Here is a 21438-nt window from a genome sequence, read left to right on the forward strand (position 1 = left end):
TATTATATTAATCGCAGCCGTGCGTTGCCTAACAGCCTTTCGATTTGATTTGATTTAAATTTACTATTACTGGACGTATCTTGTCATTTGTTATTATCCCCGATGGCCAACATTGGGTTAGGCGAGCATTAAGGCGTCTAGTAACTAATATACTATTCGAATATAAGAGAGCTATGCGAGCTAGCTCTATAAGCTCTGGCTAAAGTTTGAATTAGGTTTTAATTCGTTTACAAAAATACATGCTTACGATTTGTTTGCAGTTGCTGAGCTACGCACGGGCGACAAATTTGATTTCCGTTTACACACTGAGTTACATTTTAAGCATAAATTATTATAATATTTTAAGCTAGATAGAGAGAAGGTAGAAGATGGAGAAAGAGAGCTCTAATTGATTAAATTCTAAATTGGAGTTTACAATTTGTATTCGCCGAACGCAAATATATTTCATATTTTTTGTTTTTAAAAAAATAAAGCATGGCAAGTTAACACTAAATTAAATGAAACGCAGTTGACTACAACTCTCAGTTGCATCCAGCAAAGATCTTAAATATTAGTTTCATCAGATTAATTGTCTTATTTATAAGCAAAATAAATCGCTTTAATATAAACATAAATTTGTCAATAAATAACATGAGAGCTTAGTTCCAAGAATTAAAAACATTAGTGAGTTGTTGTTGTTTGCTCAGTTAGATATATATGTATATATAAAAAAAGGAGCAACGCAGTTAATATATATATATATATATATATTATATTATCCTGTTTTTAAGTTACTAAGCGAGTGTGTGTCCTAGCTTACAACAAGCCTATTTAATTGTATCTGTATTTGTATCTTGTTTTCTGAGCTTTTGTGTTACACTTAAGGCACACACAAAAAGGTATCTATATTAAAGAGAATTATAAAGATTAGTAATTTGACATAACTTATAAGAATGGGGCACAATTGGAGTCAGTATTTGGTACCTTAAACTTCGCTTTTATTACCGCATACTAGGTATAAACGTACCATAACAATGACCGCGCAATGGTGGACAGATTTATGATTGTCTCGCGCGTTACTTACCCGAACTAACGACGATATTTGCTGTTCGCACTGGCACAGGTAGCTACCGATCCATTAGAAACGTTTTTAGGCACAGGCCCCGAGGCAGGACCATTGCCACAAGGCGGCGGTGCAGCAGCATTGTACGGCGCATAGCCGGGTGCCGTTGGCTGCTGGTTATCTGCAAACAGACAAGACTTGATGCTAAAGCACAGGATTGGAAAGAAATACCACTACTTACGATAGCTGCTGGGTGGTGCAGCAGCGTAGGGATTCATGCGGTTGCCATTCATGTTGTGCTTGGTTGGGCCGCCGCCATAATTTTGTTGATAACCACTGCCAAAGTTTGGCGGCGGCTGCTGCTGCTGTGGTGGAGGTGGCTGATGCGGTGGTGGACCCTGTGGCACCGGCATAGAACCAGGTACGGGTGGAGCCCCAGATGGCGGCATATTCCAGTTACCAACCGCCGGTGGCGGTGGACCACTGCGATGATGGTTAACGGGTGGTACGCCAGGTGTAGGCGGCTGTAAGTTTGGCGGACCGCCCCACTGATTGCCATGCCATTGTGGAGCACCTGGTGGTGGTGGCGGTGGTGCATTCCAGCCATTCTGAGCAGGTGGATATGCGTTCCACCCATTCATTTGCGGCGGCGGCGGCTGCTGATAATAGGGCTGCATAGGCGGCGGCGGTCCCCAATAATTGTAGTTTGGTGGTGGAGCTGTCATTGGTGGTGGAGGTGGTTGATGTTGATACGGCGGCATTTGCTGCGGCGGAGGTACTTGGGGACGGTAGCCAGTTGGGGGCATGTTGGCCTTAGGTGGAGGCTGCTGTTGAGGCGGCATCTTGTTGCCATTGGCTGCAGGATTCTGAACAATTCTGTCTTTCTTCTCCAAATTATAAATTGACTTTTTGACGTCCACCAACACATATTTGATAGAGTGCTGTCTCTGAACTGTGTGGATTCAATTGTTTGTCATCAACGGCACGTATTAATTGAGTTTTTTATACTTACGAATGGCCTTGTCTACGGCATCGTAGTCATCAAATTCGATAAAGGCAAAGCCTCGGCGCTTGCCGGTTGTTTTGTCGGTGAGCAATTTTACAGACACCACATTGCCGAACTGCAAGAAATACTCCCGCAAGCAATCTTCATCGTGATTGTCTTTTAGTCCGCCAACAAAGAGCTTCTTAACAGAAATATTTGTCTCTCGTGTTTCGCGCTCCGGACGCGGCAAAGCGCGCTTTGCCTCCACGGTTCTAGAACAAGATTCAGAGATAAAAGTAGATAACAAATAATGAGATTATGTCAATTACATCTAATCATACGAATATCATTGCATTGAAAACATACTTGCCGTCTATGATATGCGGACGATTCTCTTGCGCCGTATCTACCATGGCGGACTTTGTATAGGTAATAAAGCCAAAACCACGTGAGCGCTTTGTGGCGGCATCTCTCATTACAACAACATCTACCACCTTGCCCCACTGAGAGTAGAAAACTTTGAGGCTCTCCTCTGTGGTATAGGGTGCCAGGCCGCCAATGAACAGCTTGCGCAAGTGCTCCAATTCACAAATGTCCTGCAGAGCAAGTTTCAAATATATTTGTATGAGTGAATGTGCTTATTGTTTTGCGAGCAAAATGAGCTCAAATTTTTTTTATGTACCACAGCGTGCGATTCCATGGAGTGAGTGAGTGCAGGCGCCGCACTTTTAGTGATACTTACATCCTCATCTTTGATTTCGAAAATTTCGGGAGTAGTTTCCTCTGAGGAATCCTCTAACTTAATTGACTGCGGATTGTTTGCCATAGTTGGCTCACGTTTAATTATAGTTAATAAAAAAAAAATCTAGTACCGCTGCTCTTTAGACACGCACGCCAAGAAAAAGTTAAGGATGTGCAAAATATATCGTTACACGTAACTATCGATGAGTGCATATTACCGATATCTACTTTTAACTTACTCATGTTATCCAGCCCTAGTTTGTTTGTTGTTTTCATTACGTTTGTTTTGTCAAAATTGTAGCATTCTTAAACAAAATATTATATTCATTTGGTTTTAAAAAACTGGCAGATACCACAAATGCAGTAATCTGAGGTAAGTGCATTAAAGCACTTATAGCGCAGAAACCAGCTCCAAGTAAAAAATAAACTGTTGCCTTAGATATTCATAACCAACCACTCAGAGCTGCGAGCTTTGACTTTTTTATAGCTAAAACAAACTTAAAACTCGCTAAAAACACCCACAGATATGTAGGACTCAGAGTCACTGCTGTCCGTTTTGGTAAAGCTAAAACTGGCCAAAAAGACCAGAAACTCTTGTAATTAACCTTTTTTTATTTTATGATTTTTATCAGTTAAATAAACTTAAATTGTGAATTTGCTTAGATATTAAATATATTAAAGTTGGTTTAATGCTAACACGAATTTATAAGCGTTGGCGGAGGCACTAAACGGCTGCGGCGGTGCTGCTGCGGCTGCTGCTGTTGGTCAGATGGCACATGGTCTTGATGTTGTTGCTGGTGGTGGTCCGCGATGTCAACATAATTACCATTTGCACTGTGTGCGTTATTTATGAGCCTATCCTTGGGCAGCGGCGTAGGCAGCAGGGACGGCAATGACGCCGGTGCTCCATAGTAGCTACTGCCTAACATGGCCGCTGCCGCCGCTGTGCTGTTAGCCGGAGCAGCCGTCGCGTAACTCGTTTGTCCCATGATAGTGCTCATAAAACCATTGGCCACGACAAAGTTCCTGCAAATTGATTGTATCTGGTATTACATAAAAATGAGCACAATTGAACCCAAACCCAAGCCCCAGCCCCGATTAGACCCTGGCATTGTCTAATTGGCCCGTAAATGTCGTAAAATTAATTTCGTGTTAATTTTATGTGAGTACATCAATTAAACTTGTGACATTTCTTTGAATTACTTCCGTTACAAAACGTTCAGCCCACCGCCTCATCCCCTTTGCCTTACCTGTAATGCTGATCGATTTGCGCCTTCTCAATACGCTTATCCTTAGCGCGTCGATTTTGAAACCATATTTTGATTTGTGTTTCAGTCAAGCACAACGTCTCCGCCAGCTCAAAGCGTCGGCTTCTTGATATATACTCGTTCCGATGGAATTCCACCTCCAGCCGCAACGTTTGCTCCGTGCTAAATGTGGTGCGCTGCCGCCTCTGTCGCCCCTCCTTGCGTCGACGTCGTGCCACTGCCAAACAGAGAGCAGATATTCAAATTGTTACCACACAATCCACAACAATGATATATGTTTGTAAGTGGGTCACACGCACACACAGACGTGGCAGGCGCTAGAGCGAAATTAATCTTACATTAATAAACCATCAAATTGCCCACAATCTCTAGCACTATTTGTATCCGCTAAATATCCTTGCGTGTGCATAAGTTAAACAAATAATTAACCATGCTGATGGACCCTTTCCATTGCTGCTCAACGAAAATTTTGATCGCGTTTGTAGCGCACATTAAAATGCATTTTACACGTGTTCCTAGACTGTCCATCACCACCGCCTCTTAATAGCATCATAGCATTTGCTCCTTTTTGGGCAATCTGAGCCGGGAAATTTTCAACAATGCCTGCAGCTGTCTTCCAACCTCCCATTGTTATATTTGTACTCATAATTATACCCTAACTTGCAGGATATGACGAAATTTTAGTACGTAGCTGGCCAAAATCTTATAGGATAATGTTGAGCTTGTTTATAGTTGATAAAAAAGGAATTAAATTCCATTTATATAAATAAATTAATTAATTATTTTTATTTAATAAAATTAATATAATATACGACTATGATTTTTGAAAGATCTTTATGTAATTAGAACTGACAAAAATAGTTCAAAAAATCAGTTCTCCAATATATTTATATACATATACATATATTTCTTTCTAACTTTATGCGCTTATGTTAATTTCAATATACGGAAATTTTTTACATCCACAGTATTGGAAACTATTTTGTTCAAAACATTAGAGTATTTATTTTTCGATATGCTGCAGCGTCTGTTTATTATTTGTTTGCATTTCACTGTAACGGTAACGTCAGCCAAGCGCATATTATGCTACAGCCACGCCCACTTTCAGAATGAGTACTCTATTTCTCTTGCCTGTCCGACTAAATGTTCATTAATTGTTGTTTTTTGTGCTCCCCCTCGCGATGTACGCTCTCCATCTCTTTCGCGCACATTGACCCTTGCGAAGCTGTGTAAAGTTTTCATTTGTAGGCAATTTCGTTGTGTGCGAGCGAGCGGGCAGGCGACTTAATCTCAAGTTTTCGCCTGATTACCCTTTGGCTGACTAACTCACAAAAGACTTAAGCTCCGCTTGCGGCTTATATATGTGTATGTATGTATGGAGATATGTATATTTTTGAAATCACGTGTGAAATTCAATACGACAAGTGTCCTTTGAGCTGGCGCAAGTGTCTGCCAATGTTTTGTTGTGTGTTTTTTAGGTTTCCTGTTAAGCTCAATTACAATGTTAATTTTTTAGATACACTTTTTTCTTTTTTTTTAGCTAGCTCAGAGAAAGTTATGTTTATTGGGGTGCCAAACAAGTGAATAAAGCCTCATGTGGCTTGCAATATCATCTCCCCTTATCAATCTTGTCTGCGTTCTTAATTTCAACATCATTTTTCCATACATTTTGGAATGGAACAATGGGTATAACGTTTTGCATACATTTGTGTAACAATCGAAGGGAGACATAGGCGACTTTGAGTCGATCTATATATATATGTATATATCATATTGATTACTATCATAATATCGACTAATTTAATAGCTCGCTAATAATAATATCTCGTATATAAAACACTTCATCTCACATTGAGCGAGTCAGAGATGCGTCTAGTCGTGCATTCACCCAAGGAACACTCACACTTGTTCCCTCCCTTTCGCTTTTGCATTTATTTGCAACGACCTTTAAGCGAGATTACCACAAGTAAATGAAAATGTTTACGGCTGAATGAGTTTTAATATTTTGTTAATTTTTTCTTTTTTTTTTTTTTTGCTCTTTCTTCATCTTATTGCTTCCCTTTCCCTCACTCTATCGGCATTCTTTCGCAAGTTGCTGCTTCGCTTTGCAGTTTCCTTTGGTTTTTTGCTTTAAGCGTTTGGGGCAAGTGCAAGGATATTTAATAGCCTAGCAATAGGTATTTATTGCATAATTTTTTTCTCAGTTCCTGCGGAACTTATTTTTTCTTTAATTTTATATTTTTTATGTTAATAAGCTTTTGTACCTGCATGTGACAGCGTGAGAAAAATCTTAAATGATTTGTTTTAATTGCTTTTCGCTACACACACACACACACACACATGCATATGTACATAGAATAGGCCGTGGCGGATTGCTAATTGCAATATCTAACTCACTCGCGTCGTCTCGCTCTAACTTACATAATTCTCCGTTCAAGTAATAATTGTAAAATTTAATTTAAAATTGTCACGCACAGATATGCACTTGTATTTAAGAGAATTTAAGAGAATTATGAAAATTTAAAAGAAGACAGATGGTTTAGTTATTGACAAAGTTGATTAACTTACAGATCTTTGCTTAACTTACAGATCAATTACCAATGCCTGTTCCTCTGCGCCTGCTTGGCCGTGCCAGAACACAAATAGCCGCAGCCTATCAGGCCAGATGTCTAGCGAATAACTCCGACATTGAGGTAAGCCCTGCCTATTAATCTCGTGTTTAAAGCTCATAATCTGCCAATTCAGCTACCACCTGAACCTACTACGTGCTGCATGTCCGGATGTGCCAACTGCGTTTGGGTGGAATACGCGAAGACTGTGGCCAAGATCCTCGGCGACAACGATGATCGTGCACGTGAATTAGTTTTGGCTAAGATCAAAGATCCTAATTTGCGCGTGTTTTTGGAAATGGAGCTGCGAAACTTGAAGCAATTGAGAGAGAGCAGGCCAGAGGAACCAAAGAAATGAAGCCAACTAGTCCAATGAATAACATAAAATTATTTTAGTAATATAAATTAGTTTGTTGAAATACAATTTTGAAAATGAGAAATGTTTTTTTTTGCTTTTTTTAAGATTTGTTTTGAAAAGTAGCTGAAGTAAATAATCTATCAGTTAGTTTTCATAGAGCTTTCGAGCTTCATATAAAGTAGTACATTATACCAAATATAGCAATAAGGAATACTAATCCTAACTTAAAGAATTTTTATAGTTTATGCAAGTGGATCCTTTATCCACGTTATCAGATCTCTGGAGTAACTCAAGGAATCTCCTTTTAACTACAGGAGCGAGTTAAAATAGAGCTCCAAACAAAATATTCAAAGGCTAATTTTGCTGTTACCGCTGTTATCGCTTAGTGTAGCTAGATACCCATCTAGTAATCATATTTCTAAAGACTTTTCAGTTTTGAATGCAGAATTAGTTTAATTAGTTTGTTATTTGCTTCAGATTGAAGAAAGCTTATAGAATATACATAGATTTAAACAGTTCTTGTTTCCTTTCGGTGTTGCTTTTTGCAGAAATCGGGGCTGCCTATAGTTTGGTCTTTAACATTTAATAGATTGGTTTTCAATTAAAGCAGTTTGATCTTAATTAACTAATAATGTAAGCATAACTATCAAAAACTACTATTTTATAAATTTCAATAATAATATTAAACGAATTCTATCCATATCAATAAAAACTTCTTCTGGTTTTGTCCTCATCATCCCCACAGCATAATGAGTCCCTGGTCGTAGAATCCTTTCTTGCGTAGATTGTACTAGATGGCTAACAAATTGATAATTACTTATAAGCATTAGAAAATAGTAATTCTTTTCCACAAGTAAAATTACTCTAGACTAGCTTCATTTCGATGTACACTGACCTATTATGAGATCCAAATGGGCCAAAGCCGAAGACTATTTGTAGACTATTTGTAACTAGAAAAATCTAATCATCTGAGTTTAGAAGTTTAGGTATATGCTTAATATAGCCGATCAGTCCTGATGTATGAATAAGAAGATGCATACATATGCACTTTCATACACTTTTTTTACACATTTCAAGGAATTTTTTATTTGACCTTTGCCTTTCCCCAAACTATATAAACTCTATATAGAATACTTACGAAATGCTGAAAATCCAGCGTTGATTTGAACATCAGCAGAAAATGTCGGATATGGTAAAAGGGACGGTGAAGCTTCATTTGAAATGGTTCTATAGCCATTATATTCCGGCGGAGGAGCGATTAGTTCGTAAGACGGAAAACTGATAAATGAGCCGCGTTCGTCACTTATCGAAATATCTGGAGAGGATGCGCTGCCAGCATCGCTCTGGTATAGCGTCTCATGGTGAGTGCCCACATCGATGTCATCGCTTTCGCTATTGTGTGTTCGTGTCTCGAGATGACCGTAAAGACGTTCGAAGAATTGACGAGGCGATGAGGGACGCTGCGGCGCGGGCAGCGCTGTCATCTGTGTGGGTGTGGGTGTTGGTGTCGGTGTGGAGTTGGAGGACTTAATAACATTCTTCACATCGAGTGACATTGATTGGTTTTGCTGCAGCATTTTGTGCGCCCGTCTTGAAACGCTATTTTAAAACAGAGGCTATAAACTTATCACTTGAAAAATCGACGTGCGACTGAAACTAAAATTTGACGTTACTTCCGACTTCGTGGCTGACCAGTAGCAGGCGCCTTGGTCAAGCGTTAGCGCTTATCCTGCGCGCGGCACAAATTATGCGTCGCATCAACAATCAACAAGAAGGTGCTTAAAATTGTCGTTAATAAAAAATATTACTAGCGCCACACCTGAGTCGAAAGTGCGCTGATTGGTTGAAACTCTGCAACCCTTAGGCAACTTCCGCTTCATATTGTTCCTTAAGGGTAGCTATGAAGGATAAGCGCCGCCCATATCCACAATCATAGCAGCTAGCTTTTTGTCAACAACATATATGACAGTTAAAAGCTACTTGCTACATAGTTCAACTACTTTAATGACATGGTGTGAATACACCACTATTCATATCGGTATTTTTAAGAACAAATAAGGTATGATTTATAGTTATAAAATTGTCAGCAAAAATTAGTTAAAATAAACTTAAAATGCTTTACAATTACTCACAAGTGATTTCATTTAAACACCGTTTGAATTATCAACATATCGAGCCAGCATAAATTACTCAAAATACGACAACTATCGATAGAATATTCTGACATAGGCATTTACTGACATCGCTACATTAAATTTTGGCTGCTCAATAAAATAACATTTTAATTTCAACAATTTAGCGACTTAAATATGTCTTATCAATTATATCGTAACACCACGCTTGGCAATACACTTCAAGAAAGCTTGGACGAATTGATTCAGGTGAGTACCGTAAACGGAAGAATTCAATATTCAGTTGCTCAAGGGTGCACCAGCTGCGTCGTAGACATACGCAGTCTTGTCAAATTACGATTTACCTACATACTTAAATTCTGCAAAAAAATATGATTAAGATATAGGTATTGCGTAGTTAAATTAATATGAATGAATAAGAATGATTATATAAGGATCTGCAGTAATCATATTAATTCATATTTGCAGTACGGACAAATAACACCTGCATTGGCCTTCAAGGTTCTCTTACAATTTGACAAGAGCATTAACAACGCCCTTAACCAGAGGGTCAAAGCACGAGTTACTTTTAAAGCGGGCAAACTGAATACATATCGATTCTGTGACAACGTGTGGACCCTGATGCTCAACGATGTGGAATTCCGGGAGGTGCATGAGTTCGTTAAAGTTGACAAGGTCAAGATTGTGGCCTGCGATGGCAAAAGCGGTGATTTTAATTAACATCTAAGGACAGCAAAACAAAGGATACAAATTTGAACGCATTATACTTTTTAAGTTTCTAATTAATAAGTCAGTTGGCTGATGTTCGCTGTAACTACAGCAATTCGGGGAAGTAAACTGTTAACACATAAATAATATAAATATGCGATGGATTGTTTTAATATATCTTAAAATATGTACAATTAACTGATCTGACTTACGTCAGACCTCTAAAGATGCCTTAAATCATATGTGTGAACATTTTACACCTCAATTCATGTTATTGTATTTATGCCCAACAAAAAAAAGAGAATTGAAAATGACTATATAACTTTAAATTTGCTGTTTAACTGACGGATTTCCTCGCTCTAACGATTTCCTTATACGCACTTTTACTTTTTAAAGTCCCACCAACCACGTCCGTTTTATTTTTAGTAAAAAAAACTTGCAATCAAATTTGTATGTAGAATTATTTTTTAAATTTCACCAGTGGCCGATAATGTGTGATCGATTTATTTCCGATAAACGAAGATTTAGCATAATGGTTAGTTAAAGTTCTCTTTGAGTATGTAATACTACATTGAAAATCGATAACAGCTGTTAGTTTACAAAAATTATATTAAAATAAACTGATGATTATATAGAATAGAAGTTAAATTTAATAATGAATATAAAATGACAAAAATTTATATTCAATGCAAACTGTTATATTTAAAAATTTTTAAAACATATTTTAAAATTTTTTCATATCAATATCGATATTTATGGTATCGTACGCAGTATGATGCATATAATTAATTTTGTTTGGTATATCGATATAATGCTATAAAACCCACATCCCTCGATTCATTGTACAAAACGCAACAACAGCGCGTCGCGTTCGCACGGAGGCCGCTTTGATAACAAATTTGATATATTTTGAAACGGTCAAAGTTATTATTATTACAATTCTGGGTTATTATTATTCATTTCGAATTTGTTCGTGGTAAACCAAACAAGGGCTAAGCGCGAATGCATATCACAGGCAAACTCGTGAAATGCAGAATAAATTTAACTGCGACAAGTGAATTAAAGTGTAAAATCCTATGAAAATACGTTGTCATTTTGCAAATAAAGCTGCTAAATAAATTATTTTTTAAAAGGTAAAAATACAGATTGTGCTCGTAAAGTCAAATCACTTGCCACTTGGCTTTGAGGTGTGCGTACATTTATATGCATATAGCTGTGTGAGTGTGTGTGCGAGTAAGTGTGAGCGGATGAATGTAGGTGTTGTATGTGGAAATATTATTTGCTGTTGTTGCTGTTGCTTCTACTGTTGGGCTGACTGAGCGCAAAGAAAATAAAAAAAGTAAACGCGTAAAATAGGAATAGTGCACTCATCTCCAACAACAGCGCGTGTTTATTTAGTGTTTGGTTTAATCGAAAGCAACCAAGTTGCAATAACAGTGAATCAATAAATGTTACTCTTATTGTTATTGTGGCCTTTGCTGCAAAGCCCTTGAAGTGTTGCAGAAAATAAATTACAAACATACATAGAGTACGCCGAAAGCTAAAGACGGAAAACAAAACGCACACGAGGTGGCTTTTGTTCTTGCCTATTGCGATTTGCAGCTAACTGAAACTGAATGATTAAGCCATATATAAAACGTGAATAACAAACAATATAATAATATGTATATTTATACATATATGCATGTGTACTACGCAGCACTGTAGAATAAAGTTCTCCATTTTTTGTTTTTGTTTACAGTGCGTTTTATGGCATTCGTTTATTTTTGTTTGCGGTTTGCTTTTGCGTTACCGTTAAGTCTTTAATGAGTCCAATTGGACTCTCCTACTGAGAATTAAAGGAAAAACAAAGTATTCCGAAATGATTAATAGAAAAACAAGAAGAAAACAAAAATGTTTTTGAGTTAATAAATAAAAGTAATCGAAATAAATTTTATTAAAATCTAAAAAGGTTAAACCAGATACACCGCCAAAATTGATTTCCGTCGCATCAAAATCTTTACCTCAAAACTGGATTATAATAAATCCGTTGATATTGGAACGCAGCAGGAAAACAACTCTGGGGTAACCAACAAAATGGTCAAACGGTAGGTACACACATATACATTTATTATTCTTTTATGATATATATTTTTTACGATCTGAATGCATTTTCTTATCAACCTCAATCGGTTCGTTAACCTGTGGCTAAGAAATTAGAGCTCGGCGCTGCGCTAATCCGTCGTAGAAATATTTTAAGAGTATTTTTAGAATGGAATTGGATTCAATTACCAGAGTCTATTGAACTTGATAAAGCTGAATTATAACGCAATTTATTTCTGTTAATTGTTTTTATCAGAGACAGCGGCAGTGGATGGAGGGGGAGGGAGAGGGCCCGATACGTAGGGTTGCTTTTAACTGCGTTGCTGCTTGCATTTGAATGTTGTTTTCTTGTTCCTTTATGTGAGCACATTTAGTGCTCCAACAACAACCCCCAACGCTGAAAAAAAAGCAAAAAAAACACACCCCCTCGAGTGCAGCCACCACCAGCACATGACATCCAACATACAACAACAGTGTTGACAAGCGGCATCGCATAAATTTGTTGTGTGCGTTTGCCCAAAATCAAAATGTAAAAGCACTACAGCAACAACAGGAACACGTACAGTGGCAGCAATAACAACGATGAAAAGCCCAACGCGGCATTTGGCTAACGCATGCGCCTTGAACCATAATAAATACAACAACAACAGCCGCTCCGTTTCTGTTTTGTCGGCATTTTGCTTTTCTACATGATTTTCTTTCTTTTCCTTTTTATCTCATCTGTTGGGCATTCCAAAATAGCAGAACACACTGACAACGCTCTGTCTCCACCTCTGCCTGCATAAATAACTGCATACGCTGCGCTCTCATTCTCGCCTTACTCTAGCTTGTGTTCACGTTCTATCTTCATGATTCTTTTTTGTTTTTTGTTTTTGCTTTGTCTCTTACAGTTTCATGCTGTTATTTTCGACGTTGGCGGTGCTTTTCCTTTGCGCCTGACAATATTTAACATTACTTTGTGGTGTTGTTGTTGCTGTGGTCCCCGAGTCTTAGCAGGTTCTTTCAGTTGCATTTTTTACAGTTGCTTTTTCGTTTGTCGCGCCCCCACAGACACACATACACAAACACACTCAAGGAGAGTGTATAAACAACAACGTTTTTCTCTTCGTGTATTTATTGTTTTGTTTTTTTTTTTTACTTGCTGTGGTTCGCCTTTTGTTTTGACTAGATTCTGCGTTCGCTGCATCGTTCATATATCGATATTTATCAGAATCCGTTTTTATCGTTGAAGCTGCCTCGTTCTTGCATTGACTTCCTGTTGCTGTTGCTTGTGTTTACCTGATGCTGACCTGTTCTCCTGGTTGTTGTTGTTGCTGCTGTGCTCGTTCTTGCTTGTCGATCGCCTCTCTTTGCTTACAAATCTTTAGCCTTGTAGGTTTACATGCACAGACACACATACACACACTTTTATATATATATATTTTATTTATATATATATATATATATATATATATATACATACATGCATACGCATGTGACTGTGTTGGTGCTGTTTCTGCAGATCTCGCTGCCGCCTGCCTGCGCTGTTTTGTATATTGTGTTTATTAAATTTTCTTTTCTTTATACATACATACAAATGTATGTATGCGTGTATGGCATGCATGCAGTTGCCCATACGGCAGGCAATGTTGCCCTGCTTGAAAATTTATTTGTCTGCACGCCATTATCCATTATGTATGTAAGTAGATATACATATGCATGCATTTCTGTATATATGCATTTATGTTTGTTTGTATATTGTACGTCTGTCAGTGTTGGGGAGTGTCTGCGTAGTCAATGGATAGGCTTGCTGGCCCCCTCTTCCCATCTCTCTCTCTCTCCCTATCTCTTTGCCTGCCTCTGTTGCCGCTGTTTGTTCTTTTCATTTCATTTTGGCGATTAAAATTAAATTTTAATTCCGTTGTTGTTGTCTGACTGCTGTTGCTGTCTGCTCATCTCTTTTATTGAGCATTGCTTTGTTTCACGACTTCCTTGTTGCCTGGCAGCCAATCTATGTACATACACATATACATATGTGCATATGTATGTACATTGCTGTCCCTCCGCAACCGTTCACCTTAAGAGTTCAGTATGCTGTGTATATGCCTGTTGCGCTTAGTAACATTCTCTTCATTTGTTAAGTGCAAATTTATTTATGAAATAACCCTAACACGCACTTACTACGCTCACAGACACACTCACATGCTCATTAATTAACCGCTTTTATTCATGTTCATGATTCATGTCACTGTTTGGTGTGTGGCTTTTGTCAAAGCGTGGGAGAGACTATAAAAACACACATATGTATGTGTGTATGTGTGCATGCATACATGTTTGTATGTATATTTAACAAGATTTTCACACTATTTTGTTTTGTAGTGTATTTAGGTATGTTAGTTTTCCCCCAACATACATACTAATTTACTCAGCAAATTAAATATATATATATATAAATGAGTCAAAACTCGTTATCAATTCTGGAATAGTTTCAAAAATTATTTTTGGCGAGTTTTGTTTGTTTTCTAATAATTTTATTAAGGTCAATAATTGTTTCAACAGTTCAGAAGTTGTGGTACTTCACAAAAATTTAAGCGTATGTTGTATAATTAATATATACTAAACAGCTTAAAGTAATCATCTAGAAAATGGCTTCCTTTATCTAAGAATAAATATTTTTATATGAAAATATATGAAAAATTATCTCTTTGTATACATACACACACATACACAGACTGAGAGATTGCAAAGCCGCAGGAGACATTCAACTTGATTTAATCTACGCGTAGCAGTTCTAAAGACCAAAGGAAAGTCAAACTCATGAACATGAAAATAAAAAAATATGCTATAATCTTTTCAGTTTTTACCATTAAGCTATACTGTGATTAGTGAAAATACATATACAGGATATTTTTTGGCCGGGTACAGCCACCTCAAATTATTCTAGACCATAAATTGATAGACAGAAAGCGTCAGCAAATTTAATGCATGGCAGACAAAATCAGGTACAAAAACTGATAAGAGATCTACAGCAGCATCAGCATATAAAGAGAAAGAGACAGAGAGTAAAAATGAGGCAGTGAAATGAAAAAGTAAATTTGAAAATAAAAAGCAACAACTGAAAATAGTTCAAGTTAAAAGACACGTGACCTGGTTTTAAAGCTAAATGCACGTGGACCTAAATTACGACTGATAAATGCAACATGTTATGTGTGTGTGTGTGTGTATGACTGTGATAAGAAATGTGAACAGGAAACGTCAACAGCAGCAAGTGGAGGAGGAGGAATAGACAGCTTTTCATTTCAACAGCTGCAAATGCGAACTGAGGCAAAAAGTAAAGAAAATCTTAAATAAATTAATCAACATTCACTGTTTACTCCGTCAACTGTTGTGAACAGTTAAGCCTTGTCTAAGCCCCTTCTGCGCCTCGACCGCTTTGCTGTCAAGGTTCATTGTCAGATCAGCTGGAATATTGGGTACTGACCGAGCGACGGTTCAAAGTTCATGTAGTGCATCTTTTATCAGCGCACATCTCAGTCAGAGATTATTGTTTTTGTTGCTGTTGTTGCTGGGCGCCAATTGGCTTTGCGTGCATTGCCATTTGAACCCAAAGTTTGAGATAAGCCCAAAGATTTTGCACAGCTGCTTCGGGCGAGCTTTTTGACCCAAATAGGGCAGGAGCTGATTTTGATGCCTTTTAGCTGCTTCGCAAGTGAAAGTTTTTTGGTCAAATTATTGTTGTTGTTGCTGTTGCTGTTGTTAAGCCACTTACAACAATTTACGACAAATTTGCATCAGGTCGGTAATTTGTGTGTAAGTGTTGTTGATGTGTGCCTGTGTGTGTGTGTGAAAAATGAAAGTGAAAATAGAAATGAAAATGATTTTAATAGGCGATTGGATAGTTAAATTCAAAGTTTTGCTGTAGCCAGATCAAACCAAATTGGAGATTATAAAATGTGTGCGTGTGTGTGTGGGCATGTTCATTGGGGGTGGTTAAATAAAACTAGTTTGAGCAAGATACCACAAATATGAGTTGGAATATTAAAGAAACTAAACTCAATTGTTAATCCAGCCTTTTATTAGCTATATTATTTAATCAGCAAAAGAAGCAAATAAACAATTTTTTTAAATACAAAAAATAAAACTTCTGCTCAATTGTTACACGTACAAATAAGTTCCCTGACTTATCCATAAACTGGAAAAGTCCAGTTGAGCAACATCAATTTACTTCTGTCTTAAAATATACAAATTGCGAACTAGACTTAATTTGAGATATAGAAACTATGAATGTGTATAGGTTGCATTCATTGAAAATGTATATAGTAGGCAAAAGGGGCGCGGCATATGATATAACCTGTCCACCTGTCCAGAAGCTAAGCTGTAGATCTTCCTATAGCACGCCCCTATCAATTTTCTCTGAAATCATTTGATATCTTTTTCGTTTTCATGTAAAGTAATATCGTTGTTAAATTTTAGTTATTTGAGTATATCTTGAAGAGCGAAATTGAGTAAGTAATTGAAGTAGAACGCAGAGGATGCCTAGTCGGGTATGTCCTGATTCCTAGTCAACATATTTCCTAGTCGGATACTCCCCACTTCTTTTGAATAGCATAGGAATAATATATAATATTTACTATCATATCTCTTTTAGTCTTTAGTCAGATATATATTTGTAATTCTACTAAAATCTAAATATATATCTGTTACAAAAGTAATATTCGCTTGGTGCATATGACGAGGGCTGAGCACCTGCAGGATATGTGCGTCACTAAGTTGCAGCTGCAATGAAAAAACTTACTCACATCCTGTCTTGCAAAAACAACAACAAGATGTTGTCATTAATATGGTAAACTTTACCAGGATACGGACGTCGCGTCTTGTCTGAGTGAATCGGGTTTGGGGCACCGAACTGGGGGCTGGGGAGCGGCTGTGCTTGCAGCTTATGTGCCGCATTTGACCTTAATTCGCTGGTGGCACATTGCGCCTTAAATGCATACGCACAGCCGGTATATTCTTTAAGAACTTGCAGCTTTTGTTGCAAGTGTTTCCGGTTTCTGCGTACTTCGGTCCGAGCGTCTCGCATCCTTGTGGCCACTTGCCGCAGAGCTGGAGCAGAGCTTGAAACGCCAAGCGCCTTTTGTGCTCTGCTAGTTTGCTCGGCTACAAAGCGCCCGCAGGAAAGTGAAAGAGCGCGCCACAGACGGGCAGAAGGATGCGAATGGCAAGTTGGAGACGGCAGGATGTGCAATGTGTGGCATTGCCCGCAAAGTTTTGCATGTGTGTGGGTGTGTGTGCGTGGGGGTGTTTTATACTTGGGTCATTGCTCTCACTTTATGCTATTCGCTGTTTGCCATTGTCCCAAATATATTCTCTATAAATTTTCTTAACTTATTTCCTTTCTTCTTCTTTGCAGGTAAGTTACGCCTGAAAACTTCTGAACGCAAATATAAAATTGGAATTGGTCTTGATTACTGAAAAATGACAAGTTATTATATTAATTTAGGAGTGGACTTTTGTTAAAAGAATCTAGAGGCTGAAGAAAACTAGAAATTGATCAATTTGAATCGTGGACGCGTATTATCTAGTCGACTACGGCTAACTGCAACTTTCTTGTCTTTTTCGTTGCGCTTTTGAAAACTCATTTGAAATAATTTGTGTTGTTTTTTTTTGCAAGTTTTAAACTTTTGTTTAAACAATTACTTTCCCACACACTGAAAATGCCAAACAACACAAAAAAAACTCATAAGAAGCAGTCAACACGTTCAGAAATGACAAAGCGCCAAAATGGGGAAATTCCTAGCCCACAAATAGAGACGAGAGACAAAAGTACATAGACATGCGGCTATACATAAATATATATTGTTTTTTCTATGTCAGTTATAAATATGTATGCTCAAACAATGTTGGGTACGTTCGGCTCGTTGGCGACGTTGTGGGCTGTACTTTGCACCGCCAATAGGTGTGAGAGTAGGTGCCACTGTGTGTGTGTGTGTGGGGGGTATTTGAGCAAAAGCTCTTGGCTCAACTCAAATAACTGAAATTGGCCTTGTGTGTTGTAGCTGGGTCTCCTTGTACTGTTAGCTGACCGAATTCAAAATATTGAATCATGGGAAAATCTTAGATAATGCCAACTTGCGTGTAAGACTTATCTGAGGAGTGAATAGCAGGAAATGTGCTGAAAAAATAAAGATTTATTTTGTGCAAAGTAAACTAATAGTCATACAAGTTATTTGTTTACAGTTAACATGGATATATTGAAATACTCAGGAAATAACAAGTTATGTGCATTCGATTCTACTCAAATTATTATTAATTAAAGTTTAGTAATACTTAATTATCACTATGATGCAGTCAGGCAAACAAGAATTTGTGCTATGCTATTCAGAAAGTTGCTTAATTTTGTATAACTATATGCTATATTATAGAATATAGTATTAGTATAAGAGTCTAGGCAGGAAGCAAGTGTTCATGCTAAAATTATCAGGTTTTAAATATAAATAATTCAATTTCAATATGTTCTATTCGATTTCCTTATTTGGCAACTTCCTTCTTTTCTATAGAAAAACATATTTTTCATCTAACCATTTAAAGTGCTTTTCGAGTGGCTTAAAACACTTGACAACTAATTAAAAGTGAAAACAATTTGTTCTTATCAAACCTCTTTAAATGGGATTTACTTCGCATACTAGTTCGAAAATTGAAACAAAGTATATTGGTCCTATGAAAATTAGGAAATAACTATACAAAATATTTTACTTAATATCTTTCCATTTACATTTAAATATAATATATATTTATATATTAAATAAACTTAATTTTGTTGCCAATCGAGCGAGTATTAAACAATTTAATTGCAATGCGCAAGTTACTTTAAAAAAAATGCTTTTTTATCAAGTTTTTTCCACTTAGAAACAGTTTGCATAGCTGAATAAAAGCGGTTACTTAAAAAGTTTACCTGAATCATGGGATGTATATAGTCTTTAGTATTTGTATGTTAACATCTTAGTCAACCGGATGTTATCTACTACAGATGCATATAGATATTCCTGTTTTTGCTGAGGCTGTTGATAATTACAAACACTGAGGAAGCCAAGCGGCTGGAGAGAGAGAGAGAGGGATATATATCCCTCTTCCCGTTGCAGCTTATTCGTTAACTTTGCTCTGGTTATTATCGTCAGCTTCGTTGGCGGTGTTAACCTCATTTGTTGACCCAATTAATCTGTTTACTTGCATAATTTCCACGTTAGTTGGCGTGTAATTGCATGTGTGTGTGTGCCTGTGTGTGTGTGTATAATATGCGCGTTACATTTCGCGCTGTTTTTAAAACGCAAACAAAGTTGATGAGCAACAGAGGCGTGTCTCTGGTTTTTGGCTGGGCTTCGTTGTGGGTAAATTCTCTAGATGGGGGACTTCGATTTGTAACTGCAAAACAGGCGCATACACACTCCATACATACATACACACACACACACGCAGTTCATACATACAGACAATGCTTGATAACTATCATTGTTGCGTTTATTGGGTGTTATTGTTGCGGTTGGCTGTTGACCCACATTTTTGCCAATATGTTGCATAGTTTATGCTGCTTAACAAGCCATCCCCAGCACAGCGCATTCGAACGTAAAGGTACTCATTTCATTTCATTTCAGTTCATTTATTTATTTCAACTTTTGCTATTGCAATGCCTCAACACAAAAGTGGAACAACTACAAAGGATTGCATTTATTATTTATTTATTTATTTGTAGTGCAGCCAAAGTGGAGGAATATACAATGTATCTTTATAGTAGTTACCCTCACTTACATACTCTTGCACATAGTTACAGAACTGGATACTCTGAACCCATTGGAAATTTTTGTTCAGGCAGAAGAAGGCGTGGCAAGCTATTGCCGCTCAGATATTCTCCTGTGTAAGCACTTTGTAAAGAGAGCGAATATATTTAATATAGATTAGTAAAGATAAATTATCAAGTACGTATCTTACAGATGCATTCTTTACTAAATGCAACAAATAAGTGAAGGGTAAAAAGGAAATTAAGTTGTCAGCTTGCTCGACTGGCCTCGTTTTCATGACATATGTATGTATGGGCATTGAGGTATATTGATTACTTGTGTATTTGTCTTGACCTTTGCGAAAATGACGCCTATACAGTGCTCACGTTGGCTGCTGCACGATGGAGGTGCAGCAGATAGTCGCGTCATCGCTGAGAGTTATTATTTTCCACTCTTAATTTAATGCAAAATGCATAAAAAAAGAAACACATCATCAAATTGCCGCAATTAACTAACAAATTGTTGGGGCAGATCAGTAATTAAAACACGAAAATGCTTTTATTTTAAGTAAAGCAACAGAAAAAACAAACAATGAAACCTGATTACATATTCAGTTTACCAACAAAATGTACATGAGTAAAAGTTTTAATTTGTATTAAAAAAAACAGAAGTGCAAAATTAAATTGAATATAACATTAAAATGCATGTATATATAGTGGGAATATTCGTATAATTATTTAAATTATTTACAATTTACAGAAACGAAAAAAAAAACGTATCCTTTTTAATTCATTTGATAGATTTTATCTAAAATTTAATTTAGGATGCAAAATATAGAAATACAAAATTTTATTTTAAATATATTATTACTAATATTTGATGTATGTTATAAATGCTGACGCTTATGAATAATGTATTGAAACAAGCTGTGTCATTAAGAAACTTTACTTTTAAAGTTTGATTGATTCAGCGACCCAATTTACAGTTTTTTGTCTTTGAACTCAAGTGTGAAATGCTGGAACAAAGCAGGCATCAATGCCTGTTGTATAAGTCGCAAGTGGTAGCAAATCAATTGAGGCTCTTCATAAGCGTTATAATCAATGAATCTTTTGGCATACTGGGAACTGAGATGAGAAGAATGAAGTAACAAATACTCAAATGCCTTCTTTATGCAAAAGCATAGTTAAATTCAACTCCTAATAGCTGAACATTAAGTGTTAGTTGATTATTGCAGCTGACGTTTTTAGTGATAGTTTTTAGTTGCTTTGTTGCGATTAAATCATTTGAAATAAAAGAAAAGAAAAGAAAAACAAATTAAAGGCCAGCAACGCATGCGTCATAGGTGTAGAGAAACTGGTTTTCTTTTGCTGCTCGATGAGGCAATGTTAGCTGTTAAGCTTTCAGGTGTGCCCAGCTCCACATTCGCTCTTACAACTTCACAAGTAGAGAGAGAGGGAAGCTACACTATTTGCTCACTCTCTGACTGGCTGCATGAAAGTGATGCCGCCGTAATCGTCGCTTGGCCTTTGTCTTTGGCTTTTTGCACTGATTATGGCAATTGGCGCTGCAAACAATGCGAAAATGAAAAGCTCGACGCAATAGCAAAAGTAATGTAAAGAAATGCAACTTGTTTTGCTCTGTTTGCTTGCTATTGTTGTTGTTTGTTGTAGTTGCTGTTGCTATCGCCTTGAGACTGTCTGCTGCTGCTGTGAGTTCAGCGTCTGATTATTGACGACGTCAAACAAGAGCGTCGCCAAAGTGT

General features: G+C 37.2%; 5 protein-coding genes across 6 annotated transcripts in view; 3 read left to right on the forward strand and 2 right to left on the reverse strand.

Moving 5' to 3' along the window:
- Positions 1 to 763: 763 nt before the first annotated feature.
- LOC111602898 (ribonucleoprotein RB97D) lies at positions 764 to 2940 on the reverse strand. 2 transcript variants are annotated; one of them, XM_023320247.2, is made up of 6 exons: positions 2770 to 2940; positions 2394 to 2623; positions 2055 to 2299; positions 1284 to 1994; positions 1064 to 1223; positions 764 to 882 (listed from the first exon to the last, which is right to left on the reverse strand). In XM_023320247.2, the coding sequence occupies exons 1-5, from the start codon at positions 2851 to 2853 to the stop codon at positions 1069 to 1071; spliced, it is 1425 nt and encodes a 474-aa protein (XP_023176015.1). In that variant the 5' UTR covers positions 2854 to 2940; the 3' UTR covers positions 764 to 882; positions 1064 to 1068. The 2 variants fall into 2 exon arrangements, with proteins under 2 accessions (XP_023176015.1, XP_023176007.1); XM_023320239.2 differs by having other exon boundaries at positions 2710 to 2940.
- An 80-nt stretch (positions 2941 to 3020) lies between these two features.
- Positions 3021 to 7038, forward strand: LOC111602912 (oxidoreductase-like domain-containing protein 1). Its single transcript, XM_023320259.2, has 3 exons — positions 3021 to 3141; positions 6626 to 6729; positions 6782 to 7038. The coding sequence occupies exons 2-3, from the start codon at positions 6637 to 6639 to the stop codon at positions 7001 to 7003; spliced, it is 315 nt and encodes a 104-aa protein (XP_023176027.1). The 5' UTR covers positions 3021 to 3141; positions 6626 to 6636; the 3' UTR covers positions 7004 to 7038.
- On the reverse strand, positions 3461 to 8580 carry LOC111602921 (homeobox protein rough). Its single transcript, XM_023320271.2, has 3 exons — positions 8142 to 8580; positions 4019 to 4253; positions 3461 to 3794 (listed from the first exon to the last, which is right to left on the reverse strand). The coding sequence occupies exons 1-3, from the start codon at positions 8578 to 8580 to the stop codon at positions 3461 to 3463; spliced, it is 1008 nt and encodes a 335-aa protein (XP_023176039.1).
- A 635-nt stretch (positions 8581 to 9215) lies between these two features.
- LOC111602822 (transcription initiation factor IIA subunit 2) lies at positions 9216 to 10159 on the forward strand. The gene is made up of 2 exons (XM_023320130.2): positions 9216 to 9384; positions 9604 to 10159. The coding sequence occupies exons 1-2, from the start codon at positions 9313 to 9315 to the stop codon at positions 9853 to 9855; spliced, it is 324 nt and encodes a 107-aa protein (XP_023175898.1). The 5' UTR covers positions 9216 to 9312; the 3' UTR covers positions 9856 to 10159.
- Positions 10160 to 10672: 513 nt separating this feature from the next.
- LOC111602879 (protein pellino) overlaps positions 10673 to 21438 on the forward strand; it is a 29264-nt gene continuing 18498 nt past the window's right edge. Inside the window, exons 1-2 of the mRNA XM_023320227.2 lie at positions 10673 to 10976; positions 11795 to 11930. Of these exons, the coding sequence (XP_023175995.1) occupies positions 11920 to 11930 (11 nt within the window). The 5' untranslated portion in view covers positions 10673 to 10976; positions 11795 to 11919. The remainder of the gene's footprint in view (positions 10977 to 11794; positions 11931 to 21438) is intronic.

Source organism: Drosophila hydei, unplaced genomic scaffold (genome assembly GCF_003285905.1).
Source record: "Drosophila hydei strain 15085-1641.00,03,60 unplaced genomic scaffold, DhydRS2 tig00008121-arrow-pilon, whole genome shotgun sequence".
NCBI lineage: Eukaryota > Metazoa > Arthropoda > Insecta > Diptera > Drosophilidae > Drosophila > Drosophila hydei.

What these genes read in the sequence shown, in the direction of transcription:
- LOC111602898 (XM_023320239.2), bottom strand. Translation starts at nt 2,853, where the DNA reads ATGGCAAACAATCCGCAGTCAATTAAGTTAGAGGATTCCTCAGAGGAA. An exon ending in CCATGGAATCGCACGCTGTG is followed by an intron (nt 2,624 to 2,709) that starts GTACATAAAAAA and finishes CTTGCTCTGCAG; the next exon opens with GACATTTGTGAATTGGAGCA. An exon ending in TGCCGTAGACAAGGCCATTC is followed by an intron (nt 1,995 to 2,054) that starts GTAAGTATAAAA and finishes GAATCCACACAG; the next exon opens with TTCAGAGACAGCACTCTATC.
- LOC111602912 (XM_023320259.2), top strand. Translation starts at nt 6,637, where the DNA reads ATGCCTGTTCCTCTGCGCCTGCTTGGCCGTGCCAGAACACAAATAGCC. An exon ending in CGAATAACTCCGACATTGAG is followed by an intron (nt 6,730 to 6,781) that starts GTAAGCCCTGCC and finishes CTGCCAATTCAG; the next exon opens with CTACCACCTGAACCTACTAC.
- LOC111602921 (XM_023320271.2), bottom strand. Translation starts at nt 8,580, where the DNA reads ATGCTGCAGCAAAACCAATCAATGTCACTCGATGTGAAGAATGTTATT. An exon ending in CGCTGGATTTTCAGCATTTC is followed by an intron (nt 4,254 to 8,141) that starts GTAAGTATTCTA and finishes TCTGTTTGGCAG; the next exon opens with TGGCACGACGTCGACGCAAG. An exon ending in CAAATCGATCAGCATTACAG is followed by an intron (nt 3,795 to 4,018) that starts GTAAGGCAAAGG and finishes ATCAATTTGCAG; the next exon opens with GAACTTTGTCGTGGCCAATG.
- LOC111602822 (XM_023320130.2), top strand. Translation starts at nt 9,313, where the DNA reads ATGTCTTATCAATTATATCGTAACACCACGCTTGGCAATACACTTCAA. An exon ending in GCTTGGACGAATTGATTCAG is followed by an intron (nt 9,385 to 9,603) that starts GTGAGTACCGTA and finishes TCATATTTGCAG; the next exon opens with TACGGACAAATAACACCTGC.